The following is a 22,088-nucleotide window of genomic DNA, read 5'->3' as shown; positions in this document are numbered from 1 at the left end:
GCGGGGCTACGGCCGCGTGCCGGGATTTCGCGTAGAAAGAGAGGAAGGAATAAAATGTTTGCAAAATTTTGTATGCTTTTACAAAGGACGGAGGAATGTCCCATAAGTATGGAGGAAAGGGGACGGAACGTAGGAGTAAATAGTTTCTTTCCACAAAACTTTTTTACCACAACCACATTTCTTTCTTCACAGCAACTGTTTCTTTCCTGGTTTACTTGCCTGCCAGGAAAAAACTCCTACAACTATAAATGGTCTCTTCTGCTAGTGGCAAGGTGTAAGTTACTTGCCTGTAACTATTGTTTCCCAGCATGGGTCTGGCATAGATTCACATGCTCATCAATATTCTCCCGGCGTCAAGCTGGGAATCCTCAGTAAAAAGAAAAACAGTTCCACTTTCACTTTCAACACTATTTCTCCTCGAAACCAATCACCGTCCTCTGCGTCATACTGTCCCTAAACAATGACAGTCCTCTACCTAAGCCCCAACTTGGCACTATGACCAAGAAGAGCGCAGAGGGGTCGGAGGGAGGGTTTGCATGTGAATCCATGCCAAACCCATGCTGGAGAATAATAGTTACAGGTAAGTAACAAACCTTCTCCAGCATGGGGTCTGGCACAATAACGATTACACAGTAGTACACATTACACAACCACAGGAGGTGGCAGGGCTCCACAGAAGCAATTAAGACTTACCCCTGGAACAGACTCACCTCAAGGGAACAGGTCGCGTAGCACTGCCTGGCTGACTCTGGACTCTTCCCTGGAATCCCTGTTGACGCACTAGAACCTCGTGAAGGTATGCGTGGACCTCCATGTCGCAGCACTCCAACCGTCTCGTGGAGTGGGCACTCAGATGGCCGGGCAGCGGTCGGGTCGCCAACTGATGTCAGTGTGTGATGCAGCCGGAAAGCAACCTTGAAATGGACGCCTTGGACAAGGCATTCCCATGGTTCACAGTACCAAAGTTCACGAACAGTTGTGAAGTCTTCCGAAAACTCTTTGTGCGTTCCCATATAACTTCAGGGCACGAGCAGTGTCCGCTGAGTGCAAGGCCCTTTCAGCCGGTGACGAAGGCTTCGGGAAAAAAAACGGTAACACCAAAGGCTCATTGAGGTGGAATTCCGACGGAACTTTCAGCATGAAAGAAGATTGCATCCGCCTGGATCTCACCTACCCTCCTGGCCGAGGTGATGGGCACAAGGAAAGACGTTTTTCCACGAGAGGAACTTGAGAGAGGCCAGATGCATAGGCTCGAAGGGGCCCCCATGAGCCTAAAAAGTCCTTTGAGGAACTCCTTGACAAGTCGATGAAACCAAAGTGAAGATCTTCCTGGAGACTTGGTGTGGTGGGAGATAGTCGCCAGATGTACCTTGATAGAGGTGTGCACCAGTCTGGCCTTGGCCAAGGATAGCAAGTATGGGAGAACCTGCTGGGCTGTGATTCTGAGGGGTAATCTTATGAGACCGGCACCAGGTAGCGAAACACTTCCATTTGTGACCGTAGCACATCAAAGTCGATGATGCCCTGGCCTTGTCGAGGACCTCCCTGCAGTCTGCAGGTAACTCATATCTTCCAAACTCTACAGCTGCAAGAGCCAAGCCCTCAGGTTCAGAGATCCTGGGTCATGATGAAGGATTGCGCCTCCTTCTCTGGTGAGAAGATCTGCAACCACTGGCAGCCTGACCAGCGGCGACGCCGAGAGGCTGAGAAGATCTGGATACCAAATTTGCCTCGGCCACGCCAGGGGGATGAGTATCATCTTGCATGGACACTGTCTGGAAGTGTTGACTTGTAGCAGGAGAGAGATTTGGGGGAATGCATACAGTAACATCCCTTCCCACAGGAAAGAGAATGCGTTACCCCAAGCTCCTCGGCTGGTGGAACCTGCTGGCAAACCTCTGGCACTTGGAGTTTGCCGCTGTCGCAAACAGATCTATCTGTGGTCTGCCTCACTTGATGAACAGGTGGTCCACCTGATCCTGACGAAGCTCCCACTCGTGGCAGGAGGGCAGTCCCTGCTGAGGGAGTCTGTAATGGTGTTCCTGACTCCCACCAGGTGGAGAAGGAAGAACAACATCCCCTGTCCGACGGCCCAGCGCCACAAGCCCTGCGCTTCTCTGGAGAGTGCCAGGAATCGCGTGCCCCCCTGCTTCCTAATGTAAAACATGGTGGTGGTGTTATCCATAAAGATCCTCACCACCTTGCCTTTCAGAGACGGGAGGAACAACTGGAGGGCCCAGAAGACCTACCGTAGCTCCAAGATGTTGATATGAAGATCCTTCTCCTCCGGCAACCACAGGCCACTGGCATGCAGATGTCCGGTGTGTGCTCCCCATCCCTCTAGGGAGGCGTCTGTGGTGCCCGTCTCCTGGAATGGCAGGCTTTGAAATCCCTTTCCTTGGGCGATGTAAGAGCGACCGCCACATCATACTATCGGCCGACGGAACTCGTTGTTGAGAGAAATCTTGTCCGTGAAGCTTTCGGACACCTGTATCCAGTGGGCATCCAGGAATTCCTGAAGGAGTCGCATCTGCAACCTGCAGAGCCGGACGAGGTAGATGAAGGACAACATGCCCAGTAACGAGTTGATGGCCCACATGGTGGACGTCTTCGTCGACTACAGCCGTTGTACCTTCCCCAGAGTGGCTGCTATCCTCTCCTCTGAGGGCGACACCACGCAACACACTGTATTGAGTCTGGCATCCAGGAACAGTGCGTTCTGTGATGGCGTCAAGCAGGACTTTGGATAGTTGACGGAGAATCCCAGATCCGTAAGTAGCCGGACGGTCGCCTCTGTGCGTCCTTCGGCCAGCTCCCATGAGCGGGGGCGAATCAGCCAGTCGTCCAGCTACCGGTATATGTGTATGCCCTGTAGTTGTAGGTGGACCGCCACTGGTGCCAGACATTTCGTGAAAACTCTGGGGGCCGTTTTCAAGCCGAAAGGTAGGGCCTTGAACTGGTAGTGCTGCCCCTGTACCACGAAATGTAGAATCTTCTGATGTTTCTTGTGAATGGGGATGTGCAAGTAAGCGTCTGCCAGTTCCAACAACGTCAAGACGCCTCCTCTTTCCAGTTGGGACCAGCACATATTGCAACGTGACCCTCCTGAATTTATGGGACTTTATGCATTTGTTCAGATGTCGTAGGTCTAGGATGGGCCTCCATCCCCCTGTCTTCTTTCTGACCAGAAAGTATCTGGAATAGACTCCGGAGCCCCGCAATCACTGGGGAACTAGCACTACCGCCCCTTTTTGCAGCATGGCCTGTATTTCTTCCAGGAGCTGAGAGATGCGCTGCTCCTGTCAGGTAACCGGAGGGATCCTCGGATACCTGTGTTGAAACTCCAGGGTGTGTCCCTGGGCGAGAGCGTCCAGCATCCATCTGTCGGTGGTGATCTTTCTCCACTCGTTGATGAACCTCGTCAGCCGGTCTCCCACTGGGGTGCAAAAGTGGGGGCCCGACTTTCCGGACGGTTCAGGCTTGCTTCGGCGCTGGCGTCATACCCTGCGGGCGACAGCGACACTGTCCTCCACCACCGTAGGCCTGGGAGCGGCCTCTGTAGGGCTGACAGTACGATGAAGAGAAGCCTTTCGTAGACCTGCGCGGCTTTCCCCTGGAGAAGCGAAAAGAAGAGTGTTGCTGCTGGAGGGTGCCCAGGGAATCGGCCGTCTCCGTATCAGCTTTGATGGCCTGGAGGGACTCGTCGACGACTTTCCCAAATAGGGTCTCTCCGAAGGGCATGTCCAGCACCTTTGCTTGTACTTCTTGGTGGAAATTCGTGGTATCCATCCAGCCTTGTCAACAGAGACAGACTCTGTTGCCCATTTGCCGGAACCCTATGTCGGCAACGTCCAAAGCCACTGTGATGACGTGATCAGACGCTGCCTCCCCTTCCTGGAAGAGAGCGACTGCCTCCATCTTCTTATCGTCTGGGAGGAACTCCACAATAGGTCCCATCTTGTACAACTCCCTGTCTAGGATTGTCAGTGCTTTGGCCGCTTTGATAGTGGACGCTGCGATGTAAATCACCTTCTTTCCCACGGCGTCCATCCTCTTCCCTTCGCTGTCCGGAGGGACCTCAGACAACGAGGACGGGTTGGCCGACCGTTTCCTTGCGGTCGCAGATGCCACTGAACCCAGCGATGGCTGCGACTTCAGACACTTGGGTGATGAGTCCGGCACCAGATAGTTCTTCTCCAGCCTATCCCTTTTGGCTGGAGCCGTGCAAGGGTTCTTCATGTGGGCTAGGCCCTTTTCCCAGACGTCGTCCAGAAGGGGCTCCGACATGACCGTTTTCCTCTTGGCATCGCGCCTCTGGTACAAGAAGCTCTCCCCCTTGGTTTCCTCGGGCACTAGCTGGAATAGCTCAGAGGCTCTGGAGATCATGGAGTGGAACGATCCCACCTCATCCGGTGGGGCTACCCTATGTGGAGATTCACCATCTGCTGCAACGATCGCCTCGTCGTCGTGGCCGTATCCGTCCCTGTGTCTGGGTCTGCTGTGGGAGAAGGGACCCGACGTAGTGGTGGAGGTTGAAATGGGGGTGTCGGATGCTTCCTCTTCCTTGCTGGCGGCTGATCGGGGGCCTGGGGTACCCCAGGTGCCTGAGCTGAGGCATCCTCATCTGGATCTCTGACACCAAGGTGTGCAGGGTCGACAAAATATCCAAGGAAATGTCCCTCGGCTGCGAAGGCTGAACAGGGAAACTAGGCAATGTGCCGTCATCGCCATTGTCCTCCTCTTCAACGTCCTCATGGACCATGTGTAAGGACTCCTCTTCGTCGTCCGTGGACAAGACCTCCATGGCATTGGCAACGGCCTGTGGAGGCTGCTTTGGGGCCTCCTCGCCCCCCCTCTAGGGTCTTGAATGGGGGCCTGAGGTGGCTTCCCCCTTTCTGGCGTCCCAGCAGACTTTGCCAAAGTCACTGCAGCGCGGTCACGCCAGAGGTGGTAGAGACACCTTCTGAGCTGTGGGGGCTACCTTTGCAGGGTCAGCACCCTTAGCTGTCGTGGCAGTAGCAGCCGCCAACTCTATTGCTGACTAGGTCTTAGCCTGTGCCAGTTCCGCCTGCTTGGGCTATTCGGCCGCCTTCTCCTCCGTCCGCGGCTTCTTGGATTTCTCACGTAGTTTAGCCAGGGTAGACGATTTCCTCTTTGAAGAGGAGCTCGATTGCCAGCTGGCAATGGAGGCAGAAGGTGATGACGATCGCGCCCAATCCACCTTGGGAACGGCTTATGCAGTGACCCGGTGGACTCAGACTTGCGGCTCTTGGCCTTATCTTGGGCCCCCACAGATGAGGTGCCCTCAAAGCACTTAGAAGACTGCACTTAGGACCAGCCGGTCCTGGGTGAGGCATGACCCTGCTGGGAGCATGGGTCAGAGGCCTTGGTGTTCAGCCACGCCAACAGTCTACTGTGCCTGTCCTTTGTTGTCTTCTTGAAGAACCCGAGGCATATCTAACACTCCACTTCCTTGTGGTTCGGGGTGCAGGCAGTAGAGGCATTGTAGGTGATTGTCCTCCACAAACACGTTCTGTAGCCTGTATTTGGTGCAGGGCCTGAAGAGGGACCTTCCCTCCTGTCATGGCCGGAGGGTGAGAAGTAGGCCCGATGGCCTTCTAGAATCTTCGACGATCTTCACCTTTGAGGGGAACGAAAATTCATCAACAACGGGTCCCCACTGTCGGCAGGAGAAGCAAAGAGCACACAGGCTTCTTTGACACAAAAATAAAACTTTTTCCGCCGAAAACACACACAAATTTACAAATAGCTCTCAGAGCAAACACAAGGACTTGAACGTGCAATAAAAATCTGAAGATGGCTGCCAGAGGAGAGGCAAGTCTCTGGATGGGGGCAGTACGAACCAGAGGACAAGGATTGGTTCAGAAAAGAAATACAGTTTTTAAGTGAAAGTGAAACAGTTTTTTATGACGACTGGGAATATTCATGAGCATGTGAATCAATGCCAGACCCCATGCTGGAGAATTTTATAAGACTTTCCACTGGACATTATTTTCTCTTTTAAAGTGGTTGGACTCACGAGGGATCTCTTTGCTGCCCACAATCATTGTCGTATCACTACCATGACAGAGTTTGGCTAGATTGAAGTCTCTTTTCCCTGTTCACCATAAGAGGGTGACCTCTCAGAACACTCCCGCAGGGCTTGTTCTGAAAATGAATCTTCATAATGGAGCTGGCGGTTCATGTCTCTGTCAGCAACCTTTTGGAAATAAACCACCACCCTAGCTGTGGTTGGTTGAAGCTGCAAAAAGGTCTCTGTGAAAACCCCAACGTTGAAGGATACCTCGGACACAACAGGCAATTGAAGTGACCCTGCTTAATGTCAGCAGGCCATGTCAGCAGGCAAACTGACGAAAGACCAGGGCCACAGACTCCAATAAACCCATTCTTCGTAAAGGGCACCAGCAAGAGAGCACTGAGGTTGCAGGCTCATGAGAAGGATGCACTGCACCATTTGCAGCACTGGATTACATGTGATCCTAGCAATAGGAGCAGTCCACACTTGCATGTTTTTCTCCACAGTCCAAACACAGAACCATGACTGCTCAGAGCTCCAAGAGGACGATCCTAGATATTCAGGACCTGGAACTGGTAAGGACCACCAGTTCAAGGGACGGAGGCAGGGAGATGATGTATACGGTCTCCTCGACAAGTGAAGAGCAGAGTTTTGCTTTACTATCGTTGGACTGGACAATGGTGGTTCCAGCTATAGTCCTCTGGTGTCCTTGTGTGGCCTTTTTGGCTTCAGATACTTGACACCAGTAGTCGACTGAAGAATGGTTGCAGATCCCCTCTTATATACAAATTCCTGGGCTGCAGGGACTCGAAAGCAGGACTTGCAGCATTCAAATTGAGAAGCTGTCCGCCAGCTCAGGTACAGCCATGACTCCAACAAGGTTTGGTTTGTGTATTGGGGAGGTCTGCAGCCCTTCAGCAAGCCCAAACAGGCACAGAAAGGGCAGACCTCCTGGGCTCTGGTCAGATTGCTGGGCTCTGGTCACAGCCTGCAAAGAGGAATGACCACATAAGACCCTTACTAATCTCTGCAAGGGAGGAAGAAGCTCACAAGAGCAATAAAGAACAAAGGCAGGTCTTAAAAGCCCTGAGCACTCATTTTTAGTAGTTAACTTGTACATACAGGGGGTGACATGATCCCCCTTCACAGATAGCCTTAAGGACGGACGAATGACCCCAGAACCAGTGAGTGAAACCAGAGAGTGAGGTTGAAAAAGATCTCACTCCCAAAAGTCAGCCCAGGATCACACAAAGCATCTGTAGATATGCTGAGGGTCCTACTTAAAGAGATGGGAAAGATGCCAAAATAAAAGGCCTTCCAAACAGTGGCCAAGTGGACTAGGGACCCCCCTCAGCTACTGGATGATGGGCATTGGGGCATTATTGGGGGGACCCCTGGTCAACTTCACATTGCCCCATCATTGTGAAGGGGACAGTGAAATGCTACGTTACTGGTCCTTTAAGATGCTTGGTAAAAAACCCTTGACCTTGCATGGAACAGTGTTCCCCCTCTCCCAAGGGGTATGCTCCGCATGATAAAGAGGCTGACACCCCCCAGGTTATAACCCTGCAGAGCTCTTACACCACACCGTGGATCCCTCTGTCGATGCAGTACCACTGAAGCATCACAGATGCTGACCCGCAAAGATCCACAGAAACTGGTGTGCAAGAGCAAACTCGCACAAACAAGAAATCCAAAATGGTGGACTTTAATAGCTACGTTTCATCTCATCAATGGATTGCTTGCGGGGACATATGCTGCTTGTGAGGGGTATAGCAATTACACACTAACCAATCACCTGGAGGTCACCATAATGATACACATGCATTTCCTTCCATCCAGCTCACCCCAGAGGAGGAGTCACCAAAGTGAAAAGGGGTCCTCCCAGGAAGAGCAGGTGTGGGGTATGGGGAATGTTGTGGCAGAAGTTGAAATTAGTGGAGGTTTCTTGATGGAGGCTATCAGAGGAGCTGGGAGAGAGACAGGAGGTTGGAGACAAGGGGGTGGGATTTAGGAAGTTGTAGGACGGTAACATCAGAATATGGTAGGAGGGAGACATCAGGTGGTGGCAAGAGGACAACATCTGGAGATGATAGAAGACAGACATAAAATGGTAGGAGGGAAACATCGAGAGGTGGCAGTAAAAAGACAACAGGTGGTGCTTGTAGGAGGAGGTTGGTGAGTGGTAGTCAGTAATGGCAGTAAGGAACGAAAAGGCATGCTTAGGCTACGTTAAGGGGTAGGGTGAGGCTTGATCAGAGGGGGGCACACCAACAAGAGGAGAAGAAACACGCATGTGGCATGGTATTGAGGGTACTATGTGTTTTTACCAACTTCTTTCTAAAGTTGTCATTTTGGTTGGAATGAACTACGGTTAGCTGTATATGTGAAATGAATTGGAAATTAATTGTATATTCCTCTTCTATATCTTAAAACAATTGAACGTTTTGGGGATTTATTTAGATTGAATGAGTGTATGGATGCATGCTTTATAGGATGTTTTTATAACAAAACTGATTAAAATGTTTAAGGATTTTTTTTATATTCAAATCAAAATAAAATGAAATAATGATTTGATTTTCCAGCCTTCTGCCTTCCTTCTCCAGTTAGTCTCGCTCTCCTGGCATCACTTTGTGTTTCCTTGTATGTTCTCACCTCAAGGTGCCAGTGATTGCTGAGGTGCCCACCTTGGGTTTTGTATGTCATTTTGGTTGTGCACTTCTGTTCCACTTGAATTCAACCAGTTGCTTTTTACCATGGCAGTACCCCTCAAACCACTGCTCACTACCCCACACTCCATCTCCCCTCCCCCTACTACTTCCCTACCCCCATATACACCATTAAAAAAACAGGTTGAATTCTGGTTGTACAAAAGTGCATGCCAAAAGTGACCACTTTACAAAATGAAGCTGGTAAAGTCAGGCAATACGGGTATTGATGTGGAGTAGAGGGGTAGTGAAGAGGGCAGAAAGTAGGACCATAGGAAAGATAAAAGGTGAGGCCCTTTTGTGTTAGTCTGTGGAAACTGGGGCATGTGACTCCAGCCAGCTCTCTCAAAGAGGAAGAGAACCACCAGCTGTAGCTGCGGCTCATTCTGAGATACACAGCAATGTTAACAAGACATTAAGGGGTAGGTGTTCGTATCCCACAAATACGCAGACGAACCGGAGGACTGTCAGAAAGATTTTTTAAAAAGGCTAAGTGGCGGGGAGTCGCCCTGAACTATTGTCAACTTTATAGGAAGATATTTGCAAGTGTGAAATATTTTTTTAAACATTTTAACATTGTGAATCCAGATGCAAAAACAGGAGCAGGAGAGACTCTGATTTTACAACAAGGTATAGAAGGACAATACATCCGGACCATTTCAAAGAGGACACTTAATTGTGGAACTATTAATTATTTTCTAAGTAGTTATTTGAAAGGGTATATGTGAAAAACAGATGGCCCAACCTAAGAGGACCGCTGGACAAGGGGGTTAGGTTGCTGGCCTGTCTCAAACAGATTATGTAATATTTGTCTGAAGAAAAACACTAAGAGAAGAAATAAAGAAACTCCAAATAATACTGACATTTTGTCTCATCTGTTGATCCAAATACATGATATAACACACCAAACAAAAACACAACGCAATGGACATTGTTAAAATGGATTTCGAGAATCTGACCTGGTGGACCGATTTTTTGAGGCCACACTACTTATAGTGAACAGGGCAACTCGGGGGTTAGCCAAAACCCAATTAAGGTAGTAATGGAGAGAAGTCAAGGCTATTAAATGGAGAGCAGCCAGGGCTATTCACAGGAGAGAGAGTTGGGTCAGGACACCACAATGAGTCCACACAGTGAACCACACAATAACTCAATTTAAGACAGGAATATATAAAAATACAGTATTTATTCTAGGTCATAAGCACACATTAAAAAATAAAACAAGCAGGTGACAATATCGCACAACACTGAAACATATATACAGTCGCCATAGATTCTTAAAATGCATTCAATAACTTAATCAACAAAGGAGGCAAGTAAAGTGATGCAGAAATATGGAACCAAGTCACACGTGATAATGCCTAACTTCAGCAGTCCAATCTCTAAGAGTGGAGACATGTGCCCAAATGTCACAATGCTTGCCTCCAGAATGTAGCTGAGGGAAGCAAGTTGGTGATTGTTCAAAAGAAGAAATTTAACAAAGTTACTGGCTAAGTAAAATGTGTTCCTTGTCTTTCAGGTTTTGGTACTCTGGTTCAACGAGCGAAAAGCAGTGGAATGGAAGGATACAAAGAGACTTGTTCTCAATGGTATCCTACAGAGGACAGAGGGAGACAAATGCTTTATGTTTGCTTAACCCCTCACTTCCCCCAACTCTGATTTTCTCAGAGGACTGGATGGGTCGAGACAGGGGGTCAGATTTCCCGCTGCTGGTTACAGTGAGAGGTTCCCAGGAGCTGCAGGTGTAAGGGTTCTTTCGATCGGTCCAGGAGCAGAGAGCAACCCTTGGGGATGGAGAAACGCAGAATACACCAAAACAGCCCTCTACAAGATAATTCACAGGATGGGGGAAGGCAGGTTCCAGTGATGGCCACGTCACACAGACGGCAAGCACCCTTCCAGTCATGGTTGTAGAAGTATTTCCAGGACAAGACACCTTGAGATGGAAGGTGACTTATATACCACAAGCTGGCGACCACCTATGTTCGGCTGCAAATGCGAAATGGTGACGGTTCTAGGGGCGATCCAGGGTCACTTCCGAAGGCTCAGGACAGCTGGATCCTCAAGAACACATTGAGACTGGTTGGTCCACCCAGTTCAAGGATTGAAGCACTGCACCAGGCCTTTGCAGATCAGGCTGTCCAACAAGGATTCACCGGGCCAGAAGCTGGAAGGGACACTGGGCCACCGCAGGAATCTTCTTTGGGCAAGTGCATGACCTTGCATGGCATTTCATGACCTGGCAAGGCAGGAAGAAGGCCAAACTACAATATGGCCAAACAACAGGTGACAATCTTGTGGTGTGGTGAAAGCCCCCCTTTCTCGACACAAACACTTTCTCACAGACTACTCACTGTGAGGGAAAACGGACTAATACCCGAGCCGTATAACTGCATGTCCTACTACAATCGTCAGGCAGGAACAGGCAATTACTGATCATTACACACTCCTGACTTCCATCACACTTCCCCACACGGATAAAAGGCAGAGCACAAATGCACACTCGGAGCAAGGCAAAGCACACAAGGAAGCAGTAGTTCCAAGATGGCAGTTTAATGCAAGGCAGAGGATGACAAGACTGAAGAGGATTGCAAGGATGCAAATGCCCTTGACCTTTTCACCAACAAACCACATTTTTCATGAGCCTTCAAAAGTAGGAAACGTAAGACCTGGAATTAAAGCTAAAGAATCCTGCATTGTTTGTCGGAGTTACCCAGGGCTCTCCCGTGTCGATCGTGAAGACGGGAAGAAGTGTTTGCCGGCCTGGTACTGTCCTTGGCTCCTACAACAAACCAGCACCAGTAAGTCAGCACAGCCTGTGAGTTGGGTAGACCGATACCAGATTGGTCTGTGTGGAAACCAAGGTTGCAAGCAGTAACACTGTATGAAGATTATTAAGACAGTAGATGAGTGAATGAACTTTGAAGCTAAAATATGATACCGTAGACCGAGTGGTCCAGCATCATGTAGGTGCTCATTCGAAAGTCTCTGTTAGGTATCCAACCAAATGGTGCACATGTTAAACGAAAGAATTGTGAAATCGAAGTGGTCCTGCAACAGGTCAAGCCAAACCCTGTGCACATTCGAAACTCTTCGGTACTTGATGTAAAACGGACACAGGTCCTAGCCCGGCTTAGGGAGACTAATTTTGTTGATGTCACATCTTGGGGTAACTGGCGACTTTGGAACTGATGGAAACGGCATCCTCCATCACGTTCCGCACAACGCCGAGTGCAGGTCTAATCTTTCTGTTGCAGCACGTCCGACACCGGTTGTTTTCTTTCCGCACTTCCGGCATTCGGGCGTGTTGCGACGTCCTGTATTCCAGTTCGTCTGCTGTTTGCCTGTGCTTCCCTTGCTACCCGTAGCTTTTTTGACTTTCCCCCTTGGTTTTCCTTTCTGGCTTTGACTCTGCCGCGCTCTCTCTGCTTTTCCTTCACTACACCCTTCCCCTGCTAGACTCTTTCCCTCTTGCCTTTCCTTCCGATCCGCCCGTCTTCCGTTGTTTCCCTTCTGCTCCCTTTCTTGCTCTCCTGTTTCCTTCGTATTCTGTTCCTCCTTTTTTCCCCTGTTGACTTGACTTCCCGTGTACTGACTCAGCCTGCTTTTGGATTGCTTCGCCTTCGCCCTGCGTTACGTTTTTGACTCCCAGGATACCAGACCATCGCCTGTCCGCGGACTGCTTTCTCTTTTCCCCTATACTGTACTTAATAGTCCTTGCTGAGACTTCCCCTGCAACTTACCTTTCCGAGGAGTACTTACGTGGTCTTATTCTTCTCCACTTCCTGTTCTGCTGCTGGCCAGACCGTTGTTCACTCCCCACGGATCTTCCTCAAGAGCTACTGGATCCCGAACACTACAATCGGCTCAGTGTGGACTTCCTTGGGGTTTTGTGTGCCACTGACTTTTTCCCCACATTCAGGCGGCCGCGGAGGATAGCCACAGTTTACCTACAAGGTGCCACTGTGACGTCCTTCCACGGTCGCCCCTATCTGCATAAAAAAAAGGAGAGGCCAGACCCAAAGGAAACCAGAAGCCAGCACTCTGGTGGAAAAACAGAGGAGGTGGAAGGGGAGGTGGGAGAGACTGATTCTTCCGTGGAGGAGGAAGACATTACAGACCCTTCTGACAGTTGAAGGGATCGGAGCCCGGCTGAGGGGGAACCAAAGTGAACCGTGAGTCACCCGGAAAAAGAATAACTTACAACATTGTGTGAAAAAGTGAACTGTTTAAGATAGGCTCGCGCCCGGCAGAGGGAAGCCTGTGCAGATCTTTATGCTAAAAGGATCGGAGCCCGGCTGAGGGGCATCCAGAGTGAATAAACCCTATGTGAATACTTGTGAAAATCTAAAGAGGAAAATAACTGGTTGTCAATTTGGTTGTATCAGGCCCTTTGAGTGAAGAAACTTTGAGAAGAAAGGAGACTTCTGCTCCGGAGGCCCTGATGCTGATAATTGAACTGTGACCTCGTGCTAGGGAAGAAAGAGACTGTGCTATGCTCGAGTGAACCGCCTTGTCCCGTGCTGAAAACGTGGGGAAGGGAAGCCAACAGCCTGAACATCCTGACATATCATTTTGTGAACACTTCTTTCTTTTTGCAAACACTGTTTCCCACACTATTTGTATTTAGAGGTAAGGGTTGGCAATAGGTTTTTTTGCTATAGGCCCTTTTATTTTGACAAGACACCACTAGGACTGCATTATTATTTGATGGTCGTAGCTTGCTCCCATCTGTAGATTTAGGTTTAGATAGGCGTTTATCATACCCTTTTTTGAAGTTCAATAAACACCCTTTTGATGCCATGCCTTCCTTACAATACCCGTAGAGTGAACTGCAGTGGTTTGTCTTGGCTGGCAGGAAAGTATACCTGACCAAGAGCATTTGTAACCAGTATTGTCGAAGTGGCAAACCTGGCATGTAAACCAGGTAAAAGCTTGTAAAGTATTGTGGTCAGTTACCACTTATGACAAGGTTGAAGCGGTGATGAAACATCTTGACAATTACACTTATTTTGAAGTCGTTTAAGTTTTGGAATGTGCTTCTTAGATGTCAAAACAGTACTGAAGTTGAAGTGCTGACAATACATCCTGACAAAGACATTTGCTTTAAGGTTTAAAGACGTTACAAACTATTCATTGTTGACAAGAAGCTGTCTCAAGAACTTGACTACAAGTAGATGGAAGTGTTATACAATTGTGAACTATCCTTGGAATCCAAGTTGGATTAGAAAAATAACTGAAATGGAACCTGTTTGTTATGATGCAGGATTTCCTTATCCTTTGTGAACATTTAAAGAAAGACCTGCTTACATCTGGGGAAGGGCAATGACCCAGATCGACAGAAGAAGCAGCTATTGTGTTATGAACTATATTGCTCTGTTTGTTGTTAAACTGCCATATCATTCCTTATTGGTTTGGTGTGTATACAAGTGTGAGGGACAGCAACCTTTTGTTACAGTGTTTTCCTTTAGTTTATTTTAGGCAGGGAATTTCTCATCAGGGTAGGGATGGTGAGGCAATTATCCAACCTTTTTGATTTAAATAAAATGCTATTTGTTGAAAACCTCTCATCAAGTTGTCGGCCTCGCATTTTTGACCCCTCACATTTGTTACACACAATATTGCAAGAATACTGGTGAGATTGTGGGCCACATTATATGAAGATATCATGGATATATCTTGATAAAAAGCAAGAACAACATATGTTTCAAGGGGCCATCTATGTAGAGGTAGCTTGGAAGTGACGTACAAGGATGTGGGCACACAATTCCTGTGGGTATGTGAGCATTCCCAGAACTCTAGCACAGCTAACAAAGTACTACTGAAATTGGAGTGGTGGGACCCATATTCCACTCTGTAGTAACCTCTTCAACCAATAATTTATTTGTGGGTTCTTATTTCCTGGATTAACTGGGGACAAACCTTCAACAATGTGTGGTTGGAATGGGCTAGTGGGCGATTTGCTTGATCCTCCAATGTTCTCATAGCTTGACAATATGCAGGCGATTTCTGTAAAATGAGGGCTAAATGTGAATACATTTCCTTTACGCTTTGAAAAAAGTTCTTGGGGGAAGATCCACATACTATGACCACATCTTGGGTCCAACCCTAACTTGATCCAAAATTGTCTAATACAGTTAGGTGTTTGGATCATTTGAAATTACATTTTGAGCTATTTCAAAAGAAGGATAAATCTTTCAGAATGTTGGTGAAAATTACATTATTCAAATCCCATTAACAAACGTGTTATTGACCAATAGGCACAACAAAATCTGTCACTCTCCAGTGATGAGTAACTGCAAAATAGCCCATCACCATGAATTCTGTATGTTTACCTTGTCTGACAGTTCGTTTTCAACATCCTTCTTGATCCTCCTTAGCATAAAAGGTTTCAGGATCATGTGCAAGCGAGACAGCTGATCTGAAATGCAAAAGAACACCAAACACTTCAGACCAAGGTAATCTACAGTTTTTCACTTCCGGCCTGGCAGAGTAAATGTCTTCAAATGGTGGAGAATGTGGCTGGCTAGCGGAGGTTGGGTTAAAATAAAATGGGAAAGAGAGACACCCTTTACATAAGTGATCCAATGAATCCCAGACAAAATCAGATTTGGTTTGTGTTTGGTTTTCAGTTGCATTCATGGCCTGAAACCTGCATACCTTTTATTATCTGGCGTTAGAAAGATCCAGAAGTGATGTGGGGGTGATAAAGCATTTGAGATTTCCCTAGTGCAGGGAAAACCTGGAATGGCCCTTCTGTACTCCAATGAGCATGATTCACACGTATTTTAGTTATTACTGACAATTGCATAACACATTAAACTGAGGAGAGCAGGCCATTAAATCTGAAATTAAGGTGTTTTTTAGATAGAAGGCAGAAGATACTTACTCTCATCAATAGCAGATTTGTTTTCAGCATGGCTCTCAATGTCCTTGGAAAACCACTCATTAAATTCATCATGGGAATCAAACAGAGTTGGCATAATAAAGTGCAGTAGTGCCCAAAGCTGGAAGGGAACAGCACATATATATTAGCATACAGGAGCAGAAAACAATGACTCAAATTAATCAAGTTCTGTGCACAGTCCAATTAGCATGAATAGCTTTCTTGCATCAGAAACCACCATCCTACACCATCAGATTCATTGGTATCTGAATAAACAAGCAGCATAATATAAAACGGTACATGCACACAGTTTCAACTGTATGTTAAGGTAGAGAAATGGACAGTACCAATCGAACTCCCCACTATTTATTTTCAATGAGGACTGAAAAACGTTAAGCTAATACAGAAAAGGCACCCTATCAGAATTAACCTCAAAGAGACACTACTCGGATCCTAACATAAGAACTATTCATTCCTTCCTTCAAAACAAATATTCGGGCAAGATGAGAAACCCATTATCCCGACTGAAAATGTGAATAAATCTGAAAGACTAGTCTATTTATATCTTCTTTTTCTTTAATCATTTATGTAAGCGCTGCCAAAAATGGCCCGGAGGCATATGGGCGCACAGGACTAGAGACCCAACAAAGGTGGAAAGGACAATACAAACACAGAGGTCCAAAGAGAACTATCGGGTCTACTTGAGGAAGCTTATCTAAACAGAAACGTTTTTTGTTTTTTCTCAAACTCTTCAATGAGACATAGCTCACAGGTGCTGCCACCGAGAATGCACTTATTTTGACATTGGTCAAATTAAATCTTGGCACCTCTAACAATCTAGAGTCATTTGATCAGAGCGTCCCAATTTCTTTTTTCTTGTTAAGTCTATCCGCCATATATGCTGGATATTGTCCGGCCAAACATTTGTAAGTGATAGTGAGTAGGCGAAACTCAATCCTAGCTTCTATCGGTAGTGGAGACCTCTCCTGGCATTGGAGACATGTTCAAATTTGTTTAGTCCCCTCATGGCTCTGACCGTACTATTTTGTACTAATTGCAGTCTGAGCAAGGTCATGGGATACCTGGCTGATGAACGAAGGGTGAACACACACCTATGGGGTTACACCTTGGTGAGTGTGTACACGTTACTATGAATTAATTCTGACAAAAATGTATCAGGACAATTCTGAGTACTGCAGTCAGATTTTTAATAAAACTGCAGTTTACGTGTTTGTAGATACACTTAACTAGGAGTTACACAAGATACAACAGTATTTACACATTTTTCAGGTATAGTAACTAGTTTGTAAGTGACAAATTTCAAATATTTGTAGCGTCTTTCCAATGCTTACACATCCACTGAGGGGTCCTTGGGAAGGAGACCAGTGGATTTAGTGAGGTGATAGCATGTAATAATCAGCACATATACATCAAAACAATGTAGGGTTGAACAAGGACAACACAGACAATATAACAGTCAACACAACAGTGTTTCGGCCAGAAGGTGAGCTGGGATGAGCTCTGATGGTGTGGCCTTCATGGACGAGATATTCCAAAGCGGGAAGTATCTTGTGAGGTCTGTTGGGATAAACAGACGAGATGTTATAGGATTGGGCACATTTGTGGGTATTTAGCACAGGTAGAGGTTTAAATACATCAAGGACCGGTGCTTACCGGAACTTGGGAGCACAGTGGCTCAGGGATAGCAGTGTCAGGAGTACACTGGAGGATTTTCGAGGTCCTAGAAGTGGCCGTTCCTGTGGAAGTAGGAAGGACATGGAGGCTGTGTTAAGCCATAAAGAGTGGAGGAGCAACTAAGGGTTAATAAGGGGTAAGAGCAAATCTTAAGGAGGCCTGTTACTGCGCAAATCATGGGTAGAACAGGCTGGCGTGATGAATACGCAAAGTCAACCGCAAGCGTGGGGGGCTGCGGAAAAAAGGACACACGGGGCTCAGATTGCAGGCCTCGCAGTATAATAAGTGTCATGGTGCACGTGAGGGCTGGTGAGGCGTGCAGGTCACAGATGGCCATGGATGAGGTGTGGCGGATAAAATCACGAGTGGGTAACATAACATGTGTGTCCCACGAGGAAGTAGGTCTGGGCATGACTTAAAAATGGACAGAAGTGCGAGTCGTCGTGTTCCGGTGTCAAAAACGTCCGTGATGCTAAAAAGGGAGTAATTACAACCTTGAAAACCCAGGCGGCGGATTAGCTGGATTGCCAGTGCAGGATGTCATGCTGGGGTGAAGAAGGTGGAAGTCGAAAATGGAGGCTAGGCTCCCGTACTTAAGTGAGACAAGCAGCCGAGAAATAGGTGCAAGGGATCACGTAGCTGCAGTGGTTGCATGCGCGTGTACTCACCTAGGGTTAATGGAAGGATGAGCGCTGCAGAGCAAGCGGTCGTGGTCCCTGGCTGCGGGGCGAACAAGACAACGATCTTACTAGACCCAGTGAGATCGCACAAGTGCAGGGAGGGGAAAAGGGGAGAAGTTCCAGGGGAGGGGGAGAAGTGTAGGACATATGATCGAGAAAAGCACAAAAAAAGGAAGTGCGGCCAGCAAGTGGCAGTACAAGGGTTAAGTGCAGGTAGCAGTTAATTGGTAAGTGCAGGTAGGGGGACTATAGGGTAACAGATACAGCCCCAAAATGCAGTGTTGCCAGGTACAGTGTAGGTGTGCAACTGGGGGGCAGGGACCTGGGCCCGAGGTTCTAGGGGTACTCAGGTAACCAGTGCAATGACAGTCAGGAGATCGGCGGGGAAGAGGAAGAGGGAAGGCAGAAGCAAAGAGAAATGCCTTCAGCAGTTCCGGAACCTGAGATGGTTCTGCTCAAGTTTCAGAGAAGCAGGGAGGCTGTTCCAGAGGGAGGCACCAGCCAAAGCGAGAGATCTGCCTCTAGCTCTTTGCTTGAAAAAGCAATTGAACCTCAGGAAGTTGGAGGTGGAAGAGCAAAGAGCTTGAGTAGGGAGAAAGCTGGAGATATTTTGGTCCCAGGCCCCAGAAGGCCTTGTGGACAATGCAAAGGGTTTTGAATTCAATCCATCCTTGCAGCCATTGGGAGCCAATGGAGAGATTTCAGTGCTGGAGAGATACGATCCCTGGGCTTGAGGCCAACGACAAGTCTCGCAGCCCTGTTCTGGATGAGTTGGAGAGGACGGAGAGTGGCGGCAGGCAGATTTAAAAAGAGGCTCTTACAGTAGTCAAGCCTAGTGAGGACCAGAGCTCTAGAGACAGTGAGCTTCTGGTGGAGAGGAGGAAGGGAAGAATACCTATGAGGAGGTGAAGTTGGTAGGTTGGCTTTTTAGAAGCGCCAGGGATGTGGGGACAGAAAGAGAGAGTGGAGTCGAAGATAACCCAGAGGGTTCTTAGCCTCACAGGCGGGAGCAGGAAGAGGGCCAAGGGAGGCAGGCCAGAGAGGCAGGCCAGAGAGTGCAGGACATGAAATAACTGATGATCAAGGCAGTGAACATCCATCTGCAACCCCCAGGTGGACAACCTGGTAGAGCTATTTAACAGACCTTGAATCTCCTCCTGAGGAAGTTGGTTGCCAAGGACGGAAGAAACTGGGATGACTTAATACTGTGGCCCATCAGTCCTGCACTGGGTTTTATCCATCTGAACTAGTTTATTGCTGAAATCCCTGCAATGTACTAGACATCATAAGAGAAGAGTGGAAGGGACAGAAATCTGACAGACCAGTGACCATCCGATGATGCAACATATGAGTAAGTATATGGTGATGGTGCAGAGTCCCATAAAGGCCCATCTAAAGGTTGCCCAGGCCAGGCAAGAGAAGGCCTATAACCAAGATGCCAAATTGCAAACATTCCTAGTCAGAGACAAGGTCATGGTCTTACTACCCAAAAGAAGTTTCTGGCAAGATGGCATGGGCCCTACATTGTCACCGAGGTTGAATCGAATCATCCCTCACATATAAAGTCCAGCAGGCGGATAGACGCAAGCCATCCCAACTATATCACAAATAAACTGAAGGACTCGAGGGACAACAGTAGTGGAAACCTCCTGATACTTGATCCTCAATGTCTGGAAGACTACTACTAATCCAATCCAAGTTTATAGGATTACCCTGCATCCATGTCTCCCCATATCCAGTCATCAAGAACTAGCCAGATTGCTAGGGAGATAGGGATGTAATCAGTACAAAGCCAGGGAGAGTTTGTCGAATGGTATACAACATCCGAACACCCTCAGGCTGAGTCATTCATCTGATAACCTACCAGATGCCAGAGGTCAGAAAAGAAATAAGAGAAGAACTGAAGAAATTGGACCACAGAGTTATCGAGAGATCCCACAGCAAATGGTTGTCCCCGATTGTCCTGATGCTAAAGCTAGATAACACCCAGAATGTTTCCATCAACTTCTGAAGGCTCAATGAAATATCAAAATTCAACGCCTACCCAATGCCCAAGATCAATGAGTTGGTTGCAAAATACATTTTCTCTGTGCAACTAAGGGATAGGGGCAGTTGCCATTGGATGAAGACGCAAAGAAGAAGTCTGCTTTCTCTACTACAGATGGGCTCTTCTGTGTACTCCCTTTTGGTCTCCCTGATGCCCCAGCTACTTTCCAGAGATTAATAGGCCGAGTTCTAGCCCTGTGTAGAGGCTTTGCTGGAGCCGATCTTTACAACATTGTTGTCCGCAGCACCACCTAGGATGACCAACCGAGCTACTTGGAGCAGCAACAAAGGCTAATATCACTGACAATCCCAAGTGTCAACCAGCTAGACCATCCGTCAAGTACCTTGGATTCCCAGTGGGAAACTGGCATGTGCTGCTTCAGCACATCGAGGTGTAAGCAGTTCAAAAGGCACCAATGCCATTAAAGAAAAATGAAATTCGAGCCGGAGTCTTGGCCGTTAGTACCAGAGGTTCATATTGGCGTTTGAGCATGCACCTCCGTTAACCAACAGATTAGTCAAATCTCACCCTAATGTCATCCAATGTGACCACCATGCCCAAAAGGCTTTCGAAAACCTCAAAAAGTGCTGGCTATGCAAGACATCGCAAAATAATTAATTTAACAAGCCGACACCTTTTCAGTTGGCCCAGGCGCAGTTCTATCTCAGATGCACAAGGGGGAAGAAGTGCCCATCATGTTAATCAAACAAACTCTTTCCCTGGGAAAGAAATTACCACATGGTAGAGTTGGAGTGCTTGGCAATCAAGTGGGTCATCCATAGTCTGAAATATAATCTCACTGGGCGTAAATACTAATTAATCACTGACCATACCCCTTTGGTATGGATGAACCAGAACAAGAACACCAACCCCACTGTTTTGCCCTGCAGCACTACTCCATCCAAATAAAACATCGGGCCGGAAAAAAGCAAGAAAATGTTAAGATTTTTACTATGGTGTCCTCAGACAGCTAGTTGTCCCCGGGACGAGGAGGCCTTAGAGGCAATGATGGAGGTGTGCGACAGGGTCAGTAAGCAGACCCATTCAAGAACAGGTAAGGACACCTCTCAGCCTGGGGTGGGATGCCAACTAGGGTAGAAGCCAGAGCCTGACCTAGGAGAAAGGTGGCCATTGAGAAGGCCCCAGTCACTTTCCTACATGCCCATGTGATTAAAAATAGTACCACTCTTAATCACCCCATATGTCAATTTCCAAATGCTGGAAAGTTTCTCTCTATGTTTCAAGAAACTACAAGTACCAGCTGCCCCAACGATAGAACAAAAAACAGCCCACAAGGACCTCTACAGGGGTGAGCAGTGCCAACGCACTCCAACTGGCAATAGACCTTGACACTGCTGCGTGACATTTTTGAACAGACCTAGTGGCAGCACGTGTGTGGAATGCTGCCATCCACACGCACAACAAGCATACTCATCGCAGCAGAGCGACAGTGTAAAGCAGACAGTCCGCTGCTTGAGAAAGAGCAACTGCTAACCAACAGCAGAGTCATGGAGCGTTTCTTTAACAAAGACTATCCACCAAAGTACTTGCACCCTCACAAGAACTGGAAGTTGGATCACAGAGAGCTGTTATTGATTGTCCACAGTGGTCTTACACAGGAGAAAGGGACAGGACTTCGACCCCTATGTATATATTTACACTTACTTCTGTAACAAATTCCAGGCGAGGAAGACAGGGCAATATTAAGAGACCATAAGGAGGACGAACAGTGGAAAATGGTACTGGAGAAGTAACGGGCGTAAGGAGAAAAGCCAGTAGAGAGGAGAGTGAGAGTAGGACCATTGAAGGGACAGGAGATGAATTGAGAGAGAGAGAGAGAGAGAGACACACAGAGAGAGAGAGAGAGAGAGAGAGAGAGAGAGAGAGACAGAGAGAGACAGACACAGAAGGAGAAGAATGTAGAAAGAGGAAGGGAGAGAGACAGTAAGATCCAGTTAAAGTAGTACAAGGTCGAAGTAGACCAGGCGGGATCCCAGACTGATTGGAAGACACTATCCAACTGGGGTCCTTGAGA

At 47.7% G+C, this 22,088-nt stretch overlaps 1 protein-coding gene across 1 annotated transcript in view; it reads right to left on the bottom strand.

Annotated features, from left to right (window-relative positions):
- Positions 1–22,088, bottom strand: part of INO80 (INO80 complex ATPase subunit) — a 1,945,052-nt gene that overhangs the window by 921,902 nt on the left and 1,001,062 nt on the right. Inside the window, exons 18-19 of the mRNA XM_069637507.1 lie at positions 15,635–15,752; positions 15,081–15,166 (exon numbers count right to left, since the gene is read on the bottom strand). Of these exons, the coding sequence (XP_069493608.1) occupies positions 15,081–15,166; positions 15,635–15,752 (204 nt within the window). The remainder of the gene's footprint in view (positions 1–15,080; positions 15,167–15,634; positions 15,753–22,088) is intronic.

Source organism: Ambystoma mexicanum, chromosome 14, assembly GCF_040938575.1.
Source record: "Ambystoma mexicanum isolate Mex_15411 chromosome 14, UKY_AmexF1_1, whole genome shotgun sequence".
Taxonomy (NCBI): Eukaryota; Metazoa; Chordata; class Amphibia; order Caudata; family Ambystomatidae; genus Ambystoma; species Ambystoma mexicanum.
This window is presented reverse-complemented; position numbering and strand designations above follow the sequence as displayed.